At 42.4% G+C, this 20,213-nt stretch overlaps 1 protein-coding gene and 1 long non-coding RNA gene across 3 annotated transcripts in view; one reads left to right on the forward strand and one right to left on the reverse strand.

Annotated features, from left to right (window-relative positions):
* Positions 1-1,420: 1,420 nt before the first annotated feature.
* On the reverse strand, positions 1,421-9,089 carry LOC128851614 (uncharacterized). Its single transcript, XR_008448969.1, has 3 exons — positions 8,951-9,089; positions 5,334-5,397; positions 1,421-2,713 (listed from the first exon to the last, which is right to left on the reverse strand). It is a non-coding gene; the product is annotated as an uncharacterized LOC128851614 (long non-coding RNA).
* MBOAT2 (membrane bound O-acyltransferase domain containing 2) overlaps positions 9,076-20,213 on the forward strand; it is a 100,567-nt gene continuing 89,429 nt past the window's right edge. The window contains exon 1 of one of the 2 annotated variants that reach the window (XM_054061210.1): positions 9,076-9,211. Coding sequence is in view for 1 of the 2 variants with exons in the window: in XM_054061208.1 (XP_053917183.1) it covers positions 9,658-9,729 (72 nt within the window). In the remaining variant the exon portion in view is untranslated. Of the gene's footprint in view, positions 9,212-9,522; positions 9,730-20,213 lie in introns of those variants that run through there. The other variant, XM_054061208.1, reaches the window with a different exon arrangement.

The raw sequence follows: 20,213 nt of genomic DNA on the forward strand, positions 1-20,213 counted from the left end.
AAAACCCATAACCTGCAATTTCTTGGAGTTGGAAGTTTAATTGAATTCTTCAAAAACACAGTAAAAATACAAGTCTGTGCATGGCTGAATCATAAGGTTTCACAGCACGTTCCTTGAATTAACAGATTTCAACAGAAATCAAATAGGATTTTAAAAGACTTCTTCAGTCAAAGGTCGCTCTACAACTGGGAATTCCAATCTGGAGGATGTCTATATGCAACTCAGCACAGAATGCCAAAAGGAACTGTTGAAGTCTGTTCTGCAAGCATTTTTCCCTTTATATGTGTTTCATTCCCGATATGCACAAATCCGGTATTATCGAATAGAAACTCCTGGCCAACAATGTAATTTGAGGCTGTACCTTGCTCCTTATGCTCTTATGCCCTGTTTGTAAACGATGGCATTGACCTTAAACCTTGCTGGCTACTGTAATTTGATAGAGTCAGAGAATAGTGATAGTTGAGGCACGAAGGGTTCTCATCAGACTGCCCAGTTCAGGCCTCACTCTGCTCTACGATAGGTCAACTACAGCAGGTTGCTCAGGACCTTATCCAGTGGGGTTTCAAGGACCTCCAAGGCTGAAGACTCCACAACCCCTCTGAGAAATCTGTTTCAGTGTTTGACCACCCTCACTGTAAAGAATTTATTTCTTCTATTTAAGTGGAATTTCCTGTTCAATTTCTGCCCACTGCCACTTGTTCTTTCTGGGCAGCAGTGACAAGATGCTGGTTCTGTTCTCTGTTGCTATCTCTCTTTCAGTATTTACACACGTTGATAAGATCGCCCAAGCCTTTTCTCCTCCAGGCTAAACAGTTACAGCTCTCTCGGCCTCTCCTTGTATGACACACACTCCATTCTCTTAATTATGTTTGCGACCCTTCACTGAACTTGCTCCACTACGTGCATGTTTCTCTTGTGCTGTGGAGTCCAGAACTGGACACGGCACTCAAGGTGCGTTCTCACCAGTACCTCATTAGAGAGGAAGAATCACTTCCCTTGACCTGCCGGTAATGCCTGGGATGTTGTTTGCCTTCCTCCCTGTATGTGCACACTGCTGGCTCATGGTTAACGTTTTGTCCACCAAGAGCCCTGTGTCCTTTTCTGCAAAGCTGCTTTCCAGCCTTTGATGGGTACTAGTGCCCAGGGTGACAAGACCTGCAGGACTTGTCATTTCCCTTTGTTGTACTTTCTGAGGTTCATGAACAGGAGCTGGCCCATTTCTCCAGCCTGTTCAGGTCTCTGCGGATGGCAGCACATCCATCTGGTACATCAACCACTACTCTCAACTTTGTGTTGTCTGCAAACTTGCTGAGGGTGCACTCTGTCCCCATCCAGGTCCTTAAAGAAGAAGTTAAACAGTAATGGCCCCAGTATCAACCCTCATGGTACGGCACTAGTGACTAGGCTCCAGCTGGACCAGGCCTATCCTTGGAGCTCAACAGTTCAGCCAGCTTTCGGTCCACCTCACGGTTCATTTTTCTCATCTGTACTTCATTAGTTTGTCTTTTTGGACACGATGGGAGACAATGTCAAAAGCCTTGCTAAAGTGAAAATAAGCAACATGCACTGTTCTCCCCTCATTGGCAAAGCCATCACAGAATGCTGCCAGATCGGTCAGGCATGACTTCCCCTGCATACATCCATGCTGTCCATGACATATTTGAAAACAGCTTCCATGAGGATTTGCTCCATTACCCTCCCAGGGACTGAGATGAGGCTGACAGGCTTCTAGTTCCCTGGATCCTCCTTCTTGCCCTTCTGGAAGACAGATGTGATATTTGCTTTCTTACAGTCCCCAGGAATCTCATCTGATTGCCATGACCTTCCAGAAAAAATTGAGAGCAGCCCTGCAAGTATGGATGAATTCCACCAAATCCCACAGACCTGTGTATGCTCTTTTTATTTAAACATTTCCTAACTCAGTCCTCCTTGACTGAGGTTAAATCTTCAGAGCTATAGACATTTTCACTGATCTCCATGGCCTGATATCCCTGAAAGCAAATCTTACCAGTAAACACCAAGGCAAATAATTTAATTCTGCAGTATAAACCATTCAGTTTTATTGAGCTATAATACTTCTTGTATCTGTATTAGAAGTAGCAAATGAACACAGGCAGTGACTGAGGCTTGTCTCTTGAGCAACCTGCACCTGACCAGTACCTATCTATAAGTACTGTTCTTACTGGTGAAACACATAAGCATATTAAAAGATGAAAAACTGTTAGAAGTTCTTGCAGAACCATATTGCAATATTGCCAGCGTAAATGTGGTCTAGGGAGAGAAAGAATGACAAATCTCTCACAAAACTGGAACAGTATTTTAACAATTGTAAAAAAGCCAGACTCCTTGTGAAAAAAAAAAAAATATAAGGAAAGTATTTTTTCCTAAACAAAAAGCATAATTTTTATACCTACATACTGGAGATAATGCAAGAATGAAAGCAACTGTCTTCATGCCCTTGAGAACTGAATTTTGAAATTTCTGTTCAAATTCCTGTTATTGTATTGTTAAGGAAGTGGCCTTGTTTGGTGAGCTGAAGCGATACTGGAAGAGCTTCCTGTTTAAAACAGCATGGAGTACAGCCCCAAGAACATCAATCAAACGGTTCACGATATTAACTTGACTGGAGCATCACAGGAACAGGTCTCCATTCAGCTTCAAGGGTCCTCTGCAATGTTATACACTGCAGGATCCCAAAGTTAGTATTTCTTCACTGTCACAGAGTGAAGAAGAGAAGAAGTTAGGAAGATATGGAACAACTTTACAGATGAAGCATTCTCTCTCTCTCTCTCTCTCTAGCATCTTTCAAACGAGGTGCAAAAAATCTGAGAAGTCAATTACACAATAAACTACACATATGTTTCTTCCACAGAACAGGGAACACTTGCTTAGCTTAATAACTAAAAGTCCAAGGTTTAAAGATTTATATCCCTTGTAATTTTAAACTGTCTACCATTGCGGCTGTTTTTAAAAATAGCTTTGAAATGTCTTTTATTTTCTGGTAGTGATTTCCACAGAATAGCTACATATTTTTAAATTTGTTGTCTGTTCTACATTCTTTCACGGAATTTAACTTTAATAGGATGCTTTTAGCAGAAAAATGACAACAGTTACGCTCTTCATTGTTCTCTCAATCTTGCAATAATTGTACTTTACATTTAAACAAGACAAGAAAATATAGAGAGTGCTCCTATGAAATTTTTAGTACTCACAATTCCTTATTAGAAATAAATGTAATCATAATTTGTCAATAAAAAGGTCAAAGCTAAGAGCAGGATGAAACAAAACAAGCAGCAACACATCAGACAGATTTGCTCTCTGCAAGTAAGCTATGTGGACAAAATGTTATGAAATGGCCTATTTCGATCTCCGTAACAGAGTTCAGTGAGTTGATGTTATGAACAGTTTTTGTTATACGCAGATATGTCTCTTAATCTTCATAGAAGTGTTGCGGGTGCTACTGACTTAAAGCAAGAGATGGAATACTGCCTATTCATTCAGGTTCTTTCATCTATCACAGCCCTAAATATCCCCCACAATCAAAACACAGTTTAGAAACATTTACTGTCATCATAGATATCAATTTAAAAAATCCTGGAGGACATAACAGCCAGACTCTGCTTTTACGTACAGTTTAGGGGGTCAAAAGAATGAAGCACTGTATTAAATACAGCAGGATAAGTATATCTAATGTGACAATAAGTTAACTGAAATGTCAAGGAAAAAAACCTGAATTTACATATATAGTTTAGTAATCTCAATGTACTGAAATGCTTCTTCAGTTTCCTAGATAGTTTTTCTGAAAAATAAACTTATAACTTCGAGTTTTTCAGGTTCACACACTGCAATTTTAGAGAGATTGCTGTTTAACTGGATGGTTGAACAAACTCATGGCTCTACTGATGCAAATAACATGTATTATATAAATGGAACATATATTTGAGCTTGTGTATGGCTTGAAGTAACTCTCAGAAACTTGAATACTAACGTGCATCTTTGGCTACTGTTCCCAGAATGTTACTTATTAAAGCCTTGGGCGTATTGTGGGAAGGGCTACGTTTTTATGACTATATCTCACAAATTTGTGTTTGCACAAGGCTCACGCGCTTGCAGAGGCACATTTGGCAGATGGGACACCAAGCTAAGATCCAACTAATAAAACTACATCTCAATGAGGTATTTTTATGCTCCATGGCTGACTGCTGTGAGGCTCTAGGTCCACTTCCTGTCAGGTCACTAGATCTCCAAGATGAGCAAAGCTTCCCTTATCGTGCTGCTCTGAAAAGCAAAGGCTTGCCCACCAGTAACTGTGTCTGGCTTGTCGTACGCAAGAGAAAGGCACTGGGGAAGCAGGTGTGTCCTGGAACAGCTGCAGAAACATTCAGGCTATGACTCCGTGACAGCTTTAGTTGCACTGGGCTGTTCCAGGCAGCAGCTGACAGGTCTAACATCTCGAGTACCTACTTCTTATTCATTACCTGACACTCGCCCTGGATCTGACACACACCATCAGATTTGGCCGCTAAATAGTCTGGCATGACTTACTGTCTGGCAAAGAGGAGGTACCTCAAGCCGTGCTGACTGATGCTGTCGGAGCTGAAAGTTAGAAAGAGGGGACTTCTGAGAGCAGCAGCCTCAAAACTGTGTGTGGACAAGGAGGTAGTGGGAAGGAGAGGAGTGGGAATGAAGTGTTGTACAACCGATTCTGTCCTTTCTGGTGTTGTTGATATGTGCAATTTTTATAAAGAATTTAAATGAATGGCAGACCATAAAGCTAAGATGATGCATGGGCACTGAAAACGTCTTATGACAAAACCTTACAAAATGTTCCAAAAATAGGAGGGTAATTTAAGTTCGAATGAATACACAAGGACCAGCCCCAGAAACCCCTCAAAGAAAAATTCCTACTTCATAATAAATAAAAATACAATCAGAATTGAACATGATAATTCATAAGAACGGGAATAATCATCCTGAACTAACTAGCATTGACCATATGGTCTGAGAAAGCTAGTTAGGGTGAGCCAGTCCTGGGGGACAGAAAAAGAAAATTCCACAGTCCTCCCATTCTCTTCCTTAAGTTAACTGTGAACCTGAGGCAACTGGGAGGAAAACTTATTTGGTAAGTTTAATTTTAAATTGCATTTTTGTTATTTACATTGCACCCCCTCCTACACTTGAAACTTTTCTCTTAGAACAAACTAACTTTACTCTGGAAACTTATCTTGGCATTAAAAACAACTTTTAAGCAACTCTGGGATGAATAAGGTGCATTATTATTCCAGAAACAATCCAAATAGAGAAGAGCCTTAGTCCTATCTTGTTGCACTCACCCAGGGCAAGTGGGAGGAACCTTGGGAACTGAGCTTCCTAAGCAGCAAGGATCAGTTTGAGAACCTGTAACATCAGATATTGAGAAAAGTCAGGTCTCCCCTTTCAGCCAAGGAAACACAATACAAAGACAGCCCAGAAACCTGAGAAACTTGATAAAAGCAGTTATTTCCATGCCCTGCTGTTACAGTATGATAGGAAATTAAACTAAATGATGTAGTCACTATAAATTTATTCATAGGTGTTTATACGAATGTGCTTTTATTATAGTTAAATCAATAAAACAGGTAGACTTGTCAGTTCTTTACTACGGTTTTATAGTAGTAGGTTCCTTGCACGGTTATCACCAGCCTCTCCCAACCACTGTATTTCTCACCGTCTGGTAAAAAATCTAATTAAGCTCAAGACAACTATACTTAAACTTGTAACTTAGCTTTGAAGTTCATTGCTTTTATTTTGGTTCTGAAAAAAGGGCTTCTATTCCCATAAAGAATTTCAGTCATCAGTTGCACGTGGCACTAGTCATTACACTTTGAAATGCTGTACGCTGTGGGTTTGCACTGTTTCCCCATAAAGAATTTTAAAGCAGAATTTGCTTTGAAGAGGCAACTCGCTCGTTTATAATAACAACTTCTTGTTGAATTCAGTTGCTTTGTCCTGGTCATGAAAGCAGGAAGTTCCTTCAGTAGGGAAATTATAATTTCTAAGATCCATATCTGAGAGTTGATATTTACAGCTGAGCATTAAAAGTGAGCTTTCACTCATTGTTCTTTACAAGATCTGCCTGATTTTGTTAACAGTGTTATAGCTGAAAAACAAAACGATGTGAGCTGAACATGACTGTGTGTTTTCAAGAGACATCAATGTGTTTCACCATCACAGAATTTACAAAATTTAAACACTCCAGAGGAAAAAAAGTTGGTCCAAATCAGTCTTGTGGCACAAACTGATTGCTGCCTTAAAAACAGAGAAGCTTGCTCACTCTCTGAGCAGCTCCAAGATGGAAACAAAAGAACAAGTGAAAAATCTAAAGCCAAAATGTTCTGCTAAAAGAGCCAAAGGGAGATTTTAGCTCTCCTATAGCTACATTGTAGAAAGGTATTTATATTTTTCCTAATAATTAGCGAGCCAAACAAATGTTACTTGAGCTGGCAATCAACAGTATCATCATGAAGAATTCTTACTAATATTAAGAGGAATCACATTGAGTACTAAATTACTAATATAGCAGAACTAGCTAATTAAAGATTAGATTAGTTCAGAAAACAGCTGATGCATGTGAGGCTTATTATACTGCACAGAATATTTGAAGGGATGGCAAAGGACGGCTTTGAAGGAAAGGTGAGACAAAGGTACAAATGCCAAAATTTCCATAGTCGATTTTTTATGAACAGTTATTCAACTTTGACTGGCATCAGCTTTTGCAGGAATAGTGTACTCTTTGGTATGAAGTCTCTAATATGCAAAGGCATATAGGGAAGGCTAAAATAGGACTTTACTCTGGAAAGTGAGTGCCTTTCTGTAGCTAATACTGACATCCATTTTCCTTTCCATCTGTTTAGCTAAGAAGAGTTACAATAATTGTTCGTATTTTCTGATTGTGTGTTCCTGGAATGACCTTACCGAACAAACAGAGGAACAGGAACTGTACATCAAGGGTGCATCTAGTAACTGTCCCATTGTCTCTTCCCATCCTCTGCTATGGCTTTTCTCTATTTTGTTCTTTATTGTATAATGTCATATGGGAAGTCTGGTATTGTAAACATCTGAATATCTTAAATTGCCACTCAACTGAACAAAGTCTACAGGAAACCTCTAGTGTTTGTTACATCGATGCCACATCATTCTGACAGATTAAGTAATCTCTGTGGGGCTGAGAAATGCCCTGGCGATTATTTTTATACCCAAGAACTATGAGTACTTATGGGACCATAAAAACTTAATCGCAGAACACCAGGAGAAGTTCATGGCCACTCTCCAGGGATTATTTAAATCAATACATCATCCTGCATTTTGACTAACAGCGTTTGGTGGAAAGAATTTCCTTATGGAAGTACCATCTCTTGTTCACTTACATGCAAATACTTAAAATAGTAGGAAAGTAAGTAATGTTTCTTGAAAATTGTCGAACTTATGTGAAATTTTACTCTGGGTACATTAGCTTCTTTATATCACTTGCCAGCCTTCTTTTTCACAGCATCATTTAACTTTCAGGACTAACTGCACTGTTGCTGTGTCCCTGTGATGTGGAACGCTACCTCTTGCCAGCCAATGCTTCACTTCTCCCTGTCCCCCAACGCAGCATTCTCACGCGGGCAGGCAGTGATCTGGGACCACATGTAAAAGCAGAAGACCTACTTTTACTGCAGTGCCCGTGAAAGCCCTTACCATACGTTTTACAGCACACGTCAAAGACAGGCTACATTTTCTCTGGCAGAAATTGCCTATGTTCCTGTTACTTTATTCTTGACCAATATTTTTATTCTTCATTTCTAATTGGGAACATGGATTTTAAGCTCTATGGGGCAGGACAGCTATCGTTCTTTCCTGTAACCAATCTCTCCTGTTACTACAAAGGGACTATTATTTTTTTACTATTTTTGAGAAATTTCTTTTGATGTTGTCTTCCACAAAGCACAAGTTCCTGAATAAGAGCGCAAGAACGCCTTCCCAACACACCACATTTCTCCAGTGGAAACTTGTGAAAGATGTAATGATGTAACACGATGCCATAGCTGTGAACTATTTATAATGACACTGTGATTTACAGTATAGAGAAATGTATGTTTCAAGTATGGGCTCCTAAGATCCTAGAAGTCATGTGGAGAAGCATATTTTTGTATTTTCTGAGCCCTGCATGAACACATATATAGGAAAAAGGTATAAAAATTACCAGAAAATCACGGGCGGTCTTTGAAAACCAACTGGCATTTATGCTGTGATATCATGAGCTTGTTCTCAGGCATTTTGTTAATTGAAAGCACAGAGTTCATTCAGTAGGACAATGATTTCCTGCAAATATTTCATGAGAGTCTCAATAACACCACCTCCATGGATTTATATAGATGCACCAGAATAATTTCTTGTGACTAGACTATGATTCAGAATTAGCTATCCGCCTTTTCTAAAGCAGCTCTTTTGTGGCTTCATTTGAGAATGTTTAGGGTAAGATTTCCAAAGATTCGTGCGTAGGTACATGTCTCCTTATTAAAAGAAAATGAGATAAAATGAGCTTAGTCTTTACATCCACGTGCAGAGCGTACTGCAGACTGTACTGCGCCTAGTGACACTGCACTCCTATGAAGTTACTCACATGGATTTGCAGGTTTGGATTTAAGGGGCTGATTCAGAATTAATTGGGCAAAGTTTTTCCCCCCCCTTTTCGAAATCATTTCTCTTCGCTTACTACAAAGACATCACACTATCGCTTCCGAAGCTGCAGATGTTACCACAACTGTCACTGCCTGTGGAGAAATCTAATTAACCACTTATTCGTACCTATTAACCAGTCTCTTTAAAGGCAGACAGAAGAACTTACCAGAAGCTAAACCCTAACTACAGAGTGCGGTCTGCGATTCAGTAAGAGAAACGACGGATGTTTTCAGTTGACTACACTCACCTCCATTTTCCCGCAGCTCCCAGTGCGCACTGACCGTAGCGCCTCTCGCCGGTGTGGGCGCCCGCCCCGGCAGCGCTGCGGGACGCGGCACTGGGTCTGTCACACGCTCAGAGCGGTGAAACTTTCGCGTTGAGGGTAAATTACCGGTCGCGGCAGAGCTAACAACCAGCTCACGCTGCAGTTACAAGAAACGGTTAATAAAGGCGAGGAATAAATGCAAGTTTGTGTCAAGAGACCCGGAATTCTTGAGCAGGCTGATAGGTAAGAGCGGTATACCGCCCCGGAGGCTCCTCCGCCACCTCACGCTGGACAATAAAGGTTACGGCTACTTCGTAAGGAAAAATCTCAACGCGAACAGCACAGAGAACCGGGACGATCCGGCACAGGTCTCGGGGCTCCCCGCATCACCTCACCCCCCGAGACCCGACCCTTCCCCGCCGGCCGCTGCGATCCCGCCCCCCGCGCGCCCCCCGCCCGCTCCCGCCCCCGCGCGCGCTCGCGCCCCCCGCGCGCAGCCATTGGCCGGCGCTCCCGTCACTCGCGCGGGCGCGCGCGGACTGGCTGCGGCGCCGCCCCTGGGCCGCGGGGCCGCGCCCGCCCCTTGTTGTCGCGGCGGGGCGCGCGGCCGGGCGCTGTCTCCGCGCTCGCTCCGCCGCCGGGGGAGCCCGGGCAGGCAGCTCCGCTCCGCCGGCGCGGGAGGAGGCGCCATGGCCACCAGCACCACGGGCTCCACGCTGCTGCAGCCGCTCAGCAACGCCGTGCGGCTGCCGGTCGACCAGGTGAGGGCGGGAGGCGCAACCGGGGCTCCCCGCATCCTCCCCGCCGCCTCCCGGGGCTCCATCCTCGCGGGATGCAGGTGCGCCCGCGCCTTCCCCGCTCCGCTCCGGCCGCATCTCGGGCGCCATCCCGGTGCTCGGCCCCCCCCCACCCCGGTCCCGGTGCTCGGCCCCGCCCCGCTGCATCCCTCGCCTCCTCCCGGTCCCCGTCCCGGTCCCCGCCTCACCGGGGCCGTTGCGGGGTCGCGCCCGGGGTCGGGCGTCGCTGCCGCCTGGCCACTTGTTGTCACCCGCCCTGCCCAGATGTGCCCGCACAGCTGGAGCGGCGCCGGGCGGGGACCGCGGTCGCGGCGGGGGCGAATCACGCGCGCGATGCTGCCGGGAATCGGCGTCTGCAGGGGCAGAGCGCTCCGCAGGCGGCTTTTGTCCCCGCCGCGGAGACGTTCCCGGGCGTTGTTCGTCCTGCCGTCCCCGCGAGGCGTCGGGAGGTTAGAAAATGAGGTTGGGAAACCGAGGGTGTAATGAGCGGAGCCGCACCGGAACGTTTGTTTACGGAGGAGGGGGTCTGGAGCTCATAAATGTAGGGATCTTCCCGTGTTTATGCGCACATGAGTACAGTGACCCGAGGGGCTGATCCCGGTCCGTGCCGTGCCGTGCCTGCTGCCGCACCGGCATGGCAGGTCCTTGAGATGGGCCCTCCGGAACGTACCGGCTCCGGGAGGCGATGCATAGCAATGGGGTTTGTTTCGTCACTTCTGTGTCTCACTTCTGACCGCGAGTCGATGCTGATCTTCATATCCAAAATGTTGTGGTTGTGGTTTACCTTTAAGCTGTTACTTCCTAATTATCCCGCTACCAAGTTTGAGTAAAGGCTTGTAACTCTGGGAGAGCAAATTCAGCAACTCGAAATTTTGTAGCACCGGGAAATTTCATCTGAGAATGTCTTACTTAAAAAAAAAAATCGTCATTAATGTATGAATGAATGAAACCCTTCAAGGAAAACAGTCTGTGCCTGAGTAAAGGGAGATGTTGACTGTTTGGCTTTGCAAAATGCACCTGATAAGTGAGAAAAGTAATGAGAAATGAAATAAAGGAAGGAGCGTGTGCAGTGAAAGAGTTTGGGAAGTAACTGAGCTACATGCTCGCTCCTGTTGCCTTCCTCCGTGCCCCCAGCCATTTGTTTGAATGGAAACTTAGGTTAAGGATACACATGAAAAAGTATCTTCCAGAACACTGACAAAAGCGGTCAAGGTGAAATCGAGCACGCCGTGATGGAATAGATAGTGTGCATGGCTTGGCATGATACCCGCATCCGGGATCATGGCACCGTGTGGCTCTGCCCCATGCATGCAGTGTAAGCTCTCCCTGGCGAGCACTGTGTGTTTGTTCCCGTAAAGCGTGTGGCTTTACAGGGTCCTTGGAAACATAACAGATGACCATCTTTTTATGGCATGATGCTGGCACTGCATAATTATCTTCATAACAGTAGCCATCAATTTAATTACTTCATGGTACAGTGTAGCTTCTACCAAATTTGTTTTAAATGTTGTGGATATGACATTTGGATGAGAATAAAATTACTTTTTTTCAGACCCCCGAAAACTTCCTTGTATTGAATGTTTCTCAACAGATGCTCCTGTAGGGCCAAGATATTTTTATAATTTACTGTTTGAGCTCTGTTGGAGCTTTGGGGGGAGGGATAAGCACAGTGGAAGGTGGCTAAGTGCCTGGTTTGAAAGATTTGTTGTAAGCAGTTAAAAACCATACGTACTTTGTATTTTAGACATCAATGGACTGTACGTAATATAGGTCCAATTGTGCATGCGGAGCAGTGATCACACCTGGAGTATGAATTGAAGAATCACAAAACTGTGTTGCACTAAGGAGAATGCATTTATAACTGAATTAGAAAAAAAAGCAGTTAGATTTTTTTTTTGGTAACCTTTCAGCTTAAGAGTCTGTCTTGATAGTAAGTTTGTAGTACAGCAAGAATGTGAGATGTGTTTGGTATAATCAAATCAAAGGTAGTAAAAGAGAGAATGAGGGCATAGGAGAAAACGTGCTGATGCTCTTTGCTGTGTGTGCTCAAAGATTATGCATGGCATTCAGTGATACTACATGCGTACTTGGTATAGAAGTGTAGCAGCGCTTTGGAGAAAAAAAGGTTTTTCTGTTGAGTGGGTTGCTTCATGTACTTGATCCCGATCTGTGCTGTGCCTGCAGTCACACCAGTATGGCAGTGCTTGAGATGGGCGTTCCAGAACAATACCGGCTCTGGGAGCTGATGGGATGGGAGAGGAGTGGGTTTTGGTTTTTCACTTCTATGTCTCACGTTTGACCATAAGTAGATACTGATCTTTATATCCAAAATGTTGTGATTGTGGTTTACCTTTAGGCTATTACTGCCTAATTATCCCGCTACAAAGTTTTAGTAAAGGCTTGTAACTTGGGGAGGACAAATCAATGTTACTCTGTCTGGGTGTCCAGACAAATGGACAGATGACCCTTGCCTGTTTGACAGTGAAGAGAAGTAGAAATTTCAGTTATAAGTGAAGCTACTATCTCTAAGATTGAACTTATGATTTGGATCCAAATCAGTGTGTGGATGGAGCGTGGGAAATTGATTACTTTTTGACTCAATGCTTAGTAGAACTAGAGGCACAAATTTGTTTGAGAAGGGTGTTGGTTATATACTTGTTAGAGATCAGTAAAAAGATGGAGAATGACAGCTTCACCAGAGCCATTTGGCACACTTGTAAGACCCATCTCCTCTATGTGGCCAATTGGGTTAAAAGAGAAAAACTCTGTTACTTGAACAGATTGCTGTTCATAGACCCTCCTTCTTGGTACTAGAGTACTGGTTAGCCATAGGAATGGAGAAGAAGGTCCACTTCTCAGCATACCCCTAAGAAGGTATTACGTGATAACTTGTCAGTATGTTAACCCTTCCTTTGGCTCTTATTTTGTCTTGCACTAAGTTAGCTGAAATATACAATTGTAAAAGCTAGTGTGTTTTTGATAGGCTGCTTCTGATTCTTCTGTTGTTATTTTCAGTTTTTTTTGGTGTCAGGGAAGATGCTTGGTATGAACAAGAACCTGTGATTATCTCTGTAGATTTGGGAAGGCAAACTTCCCCATCTTTCTCTTGTATTTTGTTGTGGGAGAAAACACATTAATTCCTTGAGGGTGAGAAGCCTCGTATAAGAACTGTATCTTTTCACTTCTCGGAGAACCTAAGCTTACTGCTCAGAAAAGGAAGCATCCCATTGACAACTGTACCACCTTGGGTCCTTAAAGTTAATAAATGAGTGAATGAATGCTAATGAACCACAGGAAAGAGGAAGTAAAAGTAGTTCTGTCCTTCCCACACCTGACAGCTAAAGAGAAATATGGGAAAGATTATCATAAAAACTTGACTGCTAGAGAATCATAACACATTGAGGTTGCAACTCGGATGGTTTTAGTGTAGTTGCATCTGTCACGTAGCCTTCTGTTTTCCTTCTCTGTGCTCTTGTCATATGTGTCTCTGCTGCTTTCTTGTTTCCTGGAGGTGAAGTCGGACAAATACCGTGGTGGACCTTGATCCATTTCTAGTTCTGGTGCTATCTTGTTGATTGTCTGTGGAAAACTGCCTACTTTTAATGACCTATTAGCTTACCTGTCATTAAGTTGGAGATATATAGATTTGCTGTGAGATGAGGGTGACTCTAGGAGAGCAAAGCTTTCTTCTTGGCTTTAGGTCTCGGTGGGGTGAGTTCAGAGAATCATCTTTGCCTTCACTGCTTCCACCAGAGGGAACAAAACTTATATCTGAACATGGGGCAAAATTAAATGGGTTATTCCTACCCTTCATGTGTCATAGAAACAGATAACCATAGTAGAGGAATAGCTGGGCAGGGGAGATAGGAGATTGACTATGACAGTGTGTGAGTGTCAGTGTTTTGCATGGGTTGTCTAAGAGATGGATATTGATATCCTGAAGTAATGTTATGAACAACTGGATCAACTAAGCTAGCTTCAGCAATTACCTTCTGCATAAGAAAAGGAAGAGTATGACTCCAACTGATAGCAGCATAGCTGTATGAAGATGTGTGGACTAAATAATGCACCATGCTTATGATTAAACCAGTCAACATGGGTTTACAAAAGGCAGATCTTGCCAAACTAACCTGATCACCTTCTATGACAAAATCACTCAACTACTGGATGGGGGAAAGGCTGTGGATGTAGTCTTCTTGGACTTCAGTAAAGCCTTTGACACAGTTTCTCACAGCATTCTGCTGCAGAAACTGTCAGCCTCTGGCCTGGACAGGCGCACACTCTCCTGGGTTGAAAACTGGTTGGATGGCCGGGCCCAGAGAGTGGTGGTCAATGGAGTTAACTCCAGCTGGAGGCCAGTCACAAGTGGAGTTCCTCAGGGCTCAGTACTGGGTCCAGCTCTGTTCAATGTCTTTATCAATGACCTGGATGAAGGCATTGAGTGCACCCTCAGCAAGTTTGCAGATGACACTAAGCTGGGAGGAAGTGTCGACCTGCTGGAGGGTAGGGAGGCTCTGCAAAGGGATCTGAACAGGCTTGACTGCTGGGCCGAGACCAATGGGATGAGGTTTAACAAGGCCAAATGCCGGGTCCTGCACTTGGGGCACAACAACCCTATGCAGCGCTACAGACTGGGGGAAGAATGGCTGGAGAGCTGCACAGAAGAGAAGGACCTGGGGGTGCTGGTTGACAGCCGACTGAACATGAGCCAGCAGTGTGCCCAGGTGGCCAAGAAGGCCAATGGCATCTTGGCTTGTATCAGAAATGGGGTCACCAGCAGGTCCAGGGAGGTTATTCTCCCTCTGTACTCGGCACTGGTGAGACCGCACCTCGAATACTGTGTTCAGTTCTGGGCCCCTCACCACAAGAAGGATGTTGAGGCTCTGGAGCGTGTCCAGAGAAGAGCAACAAAGCTGGTGAGGGGGCTGGAGAACAAGTCTTATGAGGAGCGGCTGAGAGAGCTGGGGTTGTTTAGCCTTGAGAAGAGGAGGCTGAGGGGAGACCTTATTACTCTCTACAACTACCTGAAAGGAGGTTGTGGAGAGGAGGGAGCTGGCCTCTTCTCCCAAGTGACAGGGGACAGGACTAGAGGGAATGGCCTGAAGCTCCGTCAGGGGAGGTTCAGGTTGGATATCAGAAAAAAATTCTTCACAGTAAGAGTCATTGGGTACTGGCAGAGGCTGCCCAGGGAGGTGGTCGAGTCGCCTTCCCTGGAGGTGTTTAAGGAACGGGTGGATGAAGTACTTAGGGACATGGTTTAGGGAGTGTTAGGAACGGTTGGACTCGATGATCCAATGGGTCCTTTCCAACCTTGTGATTCTGTGATTCTGTGATTCTGTGATTCTGTGATTATGCACTTAACTTAAAATCCAGGATGTGAAGATAAGTAGTGTTCATTCAAGAAAGGTGAAAAGAGATCTTTGCTATTTCCACATTTTTCTGTTCCCCCCACCTAATTTTAGCTTTTATTTGAATAAATTTACTCATTTATGTAGAATAAATAAAAATTTCTACACCAGTGGCAGCAACCTAGAAAGATTCTAACATTCCATTTTTTTAGTAAGAATAGATATAAAAATCCAAGTCCTCCTAAATGTGAACTTTATAAGCCATATGAACTTCCTTAATTTGTAGATGCCAGCAAGTGAGCCTGTGATCATCATCTTTGCATAATTATCTGCATATGTGTACCTGCGCAGAGGATTACCTGAGTTGCTTTCCACATGCCTTTAATGTGCTCAGTTCCACATAGAAACAATTATCGTTGATGTATGTTGAGCCTTCATGTTTGGCCTTGTTGCCTTCAAGGAGGGTGGGCAGGATTTTTTTTCCTATGTATGAAATATCTATTTCTTACATGTGTGTTGTTGGGGAGATGTATCTGCAGCTGCCTTAGCTTTATTTTGGTGCTTTTGAGATGAGCCACAGCTGGAGTCGAAGACCAACCTTGGAGGTGATGCAGGGAATCATTTTGCTGACAAGCAGCATGTGCTTGATTTGCCTGTGGGAAACATCTGGATGTGTCTCCTACTTAGATCTCTGTTATTTCACAAAGATTGGGCATTAGTGATGCCTTAGCCTCACTTATTTTTTTGCCCAGGGATCCTAATGTAGCCTCCTGAGGACTGAAATGCTTTAGTCTGATAAAACCTTTTTGTCTAAACATTGACTGGAAATAAAAGTTTGTAATGTCCAGAATTTAGATGGCCTGATATTTGTCTTATGCATTATGAAACTACAAAAAAAGGATGAAATGAAGAGTGTCCCAAGTTTTATTCTGTTTCACCGTTGATTCTTAGATGTTTGTGTGCACCTGAGAAATAGAGAGCGGCATGGTATTGATATTTCTGATGTGACCCAGGAAACCTATGAGTAATAGAAGTGAGTAAAAGTAGCATTCATGGGTGTGTAAAATCCAAACACTGACAATAAGGGAGGGGTAGGATAAGAACATTGTGCTCTTTCTTTGCCCTTTGTCTTTCTTATCTGCTGCTTGTAACTGTTGTCTGGAAAACTAAGGGTGGAGAGCAAAGCAGGATCTCTGATGACAACAGGCGGGGACTATAATGGGTGAAAAGAAGTTGGGGAAAAAGATCCTGTTCTCCATTCTAGTGGGAGGTGTCCCTGCCCATGGCAGGCGAGTTGGAATTAGATGATCTGTAGGGTCCCTTCCAATTCAAACTATTCTATTAATCTGTCTATCTATGCTGTTCTCAATGATTGGATGTTTTGAATTGTTTGGATTTCCTAGTGAAGTCTGGTTTTACTGGTTTCTTAACTTTGTTTGAACAAGTGGAAGGGAGGAAATGTATCATCCAAAGGGTCCTACTTCCTTTGCAGTGACGCCCTTCCCAGATTTTAGTATTAGTGTTTGGTGTTGACTTAACTCTCCAAGTATTGTTGGCTGAAATTACTCTGTAATGAAAAGTGTGTTAAAACAAACAAACAAACAAAAAAACAAACCCAAAACTGGATGAAACTGTTAAGAGGAAAAAAAAGAGAAGGTGACTGTCTTGAAGGAAGGATGTAAGCTGTAACCAACAGAGTTGGAAAAGAAAGTGGATACCAGTTACAGTTTTGGAAAAGGTGAACCAGCTATTAAGTGATAGAAAGATTTAATCCAAGAAAGTAATACTCCTTTTTAATTCAGGTTCATGAATTCAGGCAGGTAAATTTTCATTTTTATATACTCTCACACACTTTCATACTGAGAATGTTTTCTTAGTGTTTTCAAAAGTGTTTTTTAAGCGGTGGAAGAACTCAAATATAATTAGAGACCAAGGTTTCTACAGTAAGCATCTAAAATAAACAGTAATTGTCTGAACAGCCTACAGTCACCTGCTTTGCTTTTATCAAATGTCTTTTCCCATCCTTAGGTGTTTAGATGGTCTAAGTGTGAACACTTACTGATCTGTGCTCACCACAGTACAATCTATTTCTGAATTCAAAATGTGGTTGAGAAAGTGCTACAGAAGTACTGTGGTCCTGGAGTGCTGAAATGCAGCAGTGGCCAAAGAACACGCTAATAAATAAAAACAGTAAGACATAAGGAAGATTACAGGAATTGTTTACGTATTAGTACCTGGTTACCACTGTGTTGCTTTCTGTTTGTTTTTAAAGTGTCACTGATGTAAATCTATCATCCCGTGGCTATGTAGATCTTTTCCCTCTGGGGGCTTTTCTTAAGTTTAGTTCTGGCTTAAAGCAAGAGTTCTGAAAACTGATAAAACTGAAATAAGAGTTATCTTTATCATTCATTTATCCTGATATTTGTTGACTATGACTCCTGATTACCCATTTCTGCATTGACCTAATGAAGCACTGTGATATGTCCCTCACAGCCTTGATTACAGCGTGTTGTCTTCACATTATTATTTTGACTAACGTGACTAACTAGACTGCAGGGTTTTATTTGCTCCTGCAGGTGAAAAAAACCTACAGCTACACAAGTGAAAAACTGTTTACTTAAGGTATACTCCTTAACAGTATTTATTTTACAAAGAATGTCGATGCAGTTCTTCATTATGGATATTTAACTTTCCTTCCTTCCTTTGAGATGTACTTTAAATTCAACATTAGTTATTATTAGTGAACAGAGCTGTTAGACAATTTAAATTTGTCTGCAAATTTAGATAAATGCTAGCTATGCTTGCCTGTTTTAAGTGATGTTTTTGGCAGCTAAGCTATCTTCTGCCAAGGAAAAGATGCATCCACAGCTCTGCTTTTTATTCTGGAATAACGTATCCAAAGGTGAAGAAGCTATTTTGGTTTGTCTGTAATGGTGTAATTTGCAGTAGTTGGGATCTTGGTGTTTCCGTTTACTTCCGGCTACAGTGGCCTAAGCTGAAGAAGGAGGTGGTATTCTGAAACATGGCTCATGAGCACGTGGGTTATGAAATCACAGTGTTCTATACTAGTAATGCTACCTGTATAGATCGTTCTTAATCTTTCTGACCTGCCTTCTGGCTGAGCACTGCTCTTGATCTACTGCTTTCTGTGAATCACTCATATATATATATACGAGTATATATATATATATATATATATATACTCGTATATATATATGAGTAAAATATATATTTTATTTATATATATAAATAAAATACTTCAGTGAAGACTAAGCATGTCACTCAAAAAGTGGGCTGACAGTCCAGAGTATAATAAGTGGCATTTTATTCTTCAAATACACATTTGAGTATCTTGTATACTGCTGGTACTCATGTGTTGAAGAGTAGAGATTTTGATGTTAGTCACTTTGTGCATGTTATAAAACAGCACGGCTTCTGAAAATGCCATAGCTGAGCTGGCCTTTGTTTGGAACTGTGTTTTGCCAACATGATGCCAGGCTGTTGTGTTTTGATATTGTAAACCCTTTTTTCCTGGTAGTCTGCAACCCTTAGCTGGCCAAACCAGTTTTTGCTCAACACAAGCTAGAGTTTCGATCCTTGTTTTTGAGGAGAAAATAAAACGAAAGACACAAGCAAAAACCCCAGACCAGCATTCGTCATCCAGTTTTACCTTTGAACCAGGCTTGTCTTCCTAGATTTTACCTGTTCCCGTGAATAAATTGCTGCTATGTGTGTCCACTGAGTATCTATAATGCTGAATCCTTAAGAGACAATCAGAGAAAAGACCCTTTAGCTGACATCTTCCCATGCTTAATTAGTTTTGGTTGTTTTCACTATAAAATGTGTGCCCTGATGTTTCATTTTTACATGTTTAGTCATACAGTTTCTCTTGGAGTAATTCTGGGTAATGATTTAGTAAGCTCTGTTTGAAAAAGATTATTGGATTTGATGCTCACTTATTGCACAAACCAGATTACTGGTGCCTGCATCATGTTCTTCATTATTTTTTTCACTCTCTCCAGCGTACTTAAGAATTACAAGCTACAAATGGGAAATTAATACTGGAATTGGAAATTCTTAACCTGTGTCATGACCATGACTGGTTTTGGTGTTTTGGACTAAAATTGTCTTGGAAAGAAAGCATTCAGAATCTGAGTAGATCCTTGTAGCTGCCAATAAATGCATATGAAGATGAGGTACTTTCATGCAACATTAGAAAGCTGCTGCCAGTGTTGTTAAAGTTGAGTTACACAATTGATAAGAGTATGGGCTTCAAGGAAGTGGCTGCTATTAGAGTGGCTGTGCTTTCTCCTCTGAAAATGAGTGTCCCTTCACAGTATGTACTGTATAAACAAGCAGCAACGCAGTCTTTGCTGCAAAGAACACACTGCCATAACATAAGCACTTACCATACTGACACCACCCCAAAATAACCACTACTGCTTATCCTCCATTTCTTCATATTTCACCCACAAACTGAGGTTTAAAATTCAGGGCAGGAGTGTTAATTAGTTGCATTTTTGTCACGAAAGACTTATTATTTGAACCAAACACACGTTAGAAAGCATTACCACAAGAGCTGTGAACTTTGCGTTTGAAAAAGGAGTGCCTGTTCCTACCACTTAGAGAATAAACGTTCTCTGAATTAATCTCTTAAATGTCTTTTGACTTTGTCAGATATCTGTGCCGCTGTCTCTGGACTCCTTTTTCTGACATTTTCCAACAAACTGAAGAAAACTACCGAATACATTGATTTTTATTCTTGTAATGGAATTGCTGTTTTAAACTTGACTGTGGAAATTGTTTCTTTTGTTTGTTTATTTTAATATCAGTGCAACAATTTGCAGGAAATAGTTGGAAAACTGACTGTCTGTTTGAAATCATAGTTAAGATTAAGTTCTTGGTCATGTGGCAGCAGGCAGTTATTGAATGATTGTTCAAGCTGTTTGTTCCTTTTATGCTGAATGAAGTTTAGAAATTGGACAGAACAGGATCTGTTTGTACTGCTGTCTGGTTGCTCTGGAGAAGCATCAGCTCTCCTGTGTTATAGTAGCTGTTTGTGAACATCTTTAGGTAGTTTCAATTCCTCAGCTGACTGTT

The sequence above is a fragment of the Cuculus canorus genome, chromosome 3, assembly GCF_017976375.1.
Source record: "Cuculus canorus isolate bCucCan1 chromosome 3, bCucCan1.pri, whole genome shotgun sequence".
In the NCBI taxonomy this organism is placed as follows: Eukaryota; Metazoa; Chordata; class Aves; order Cuculiformes; family Cuculidae; genus Cuculus; species Cuculus canorus.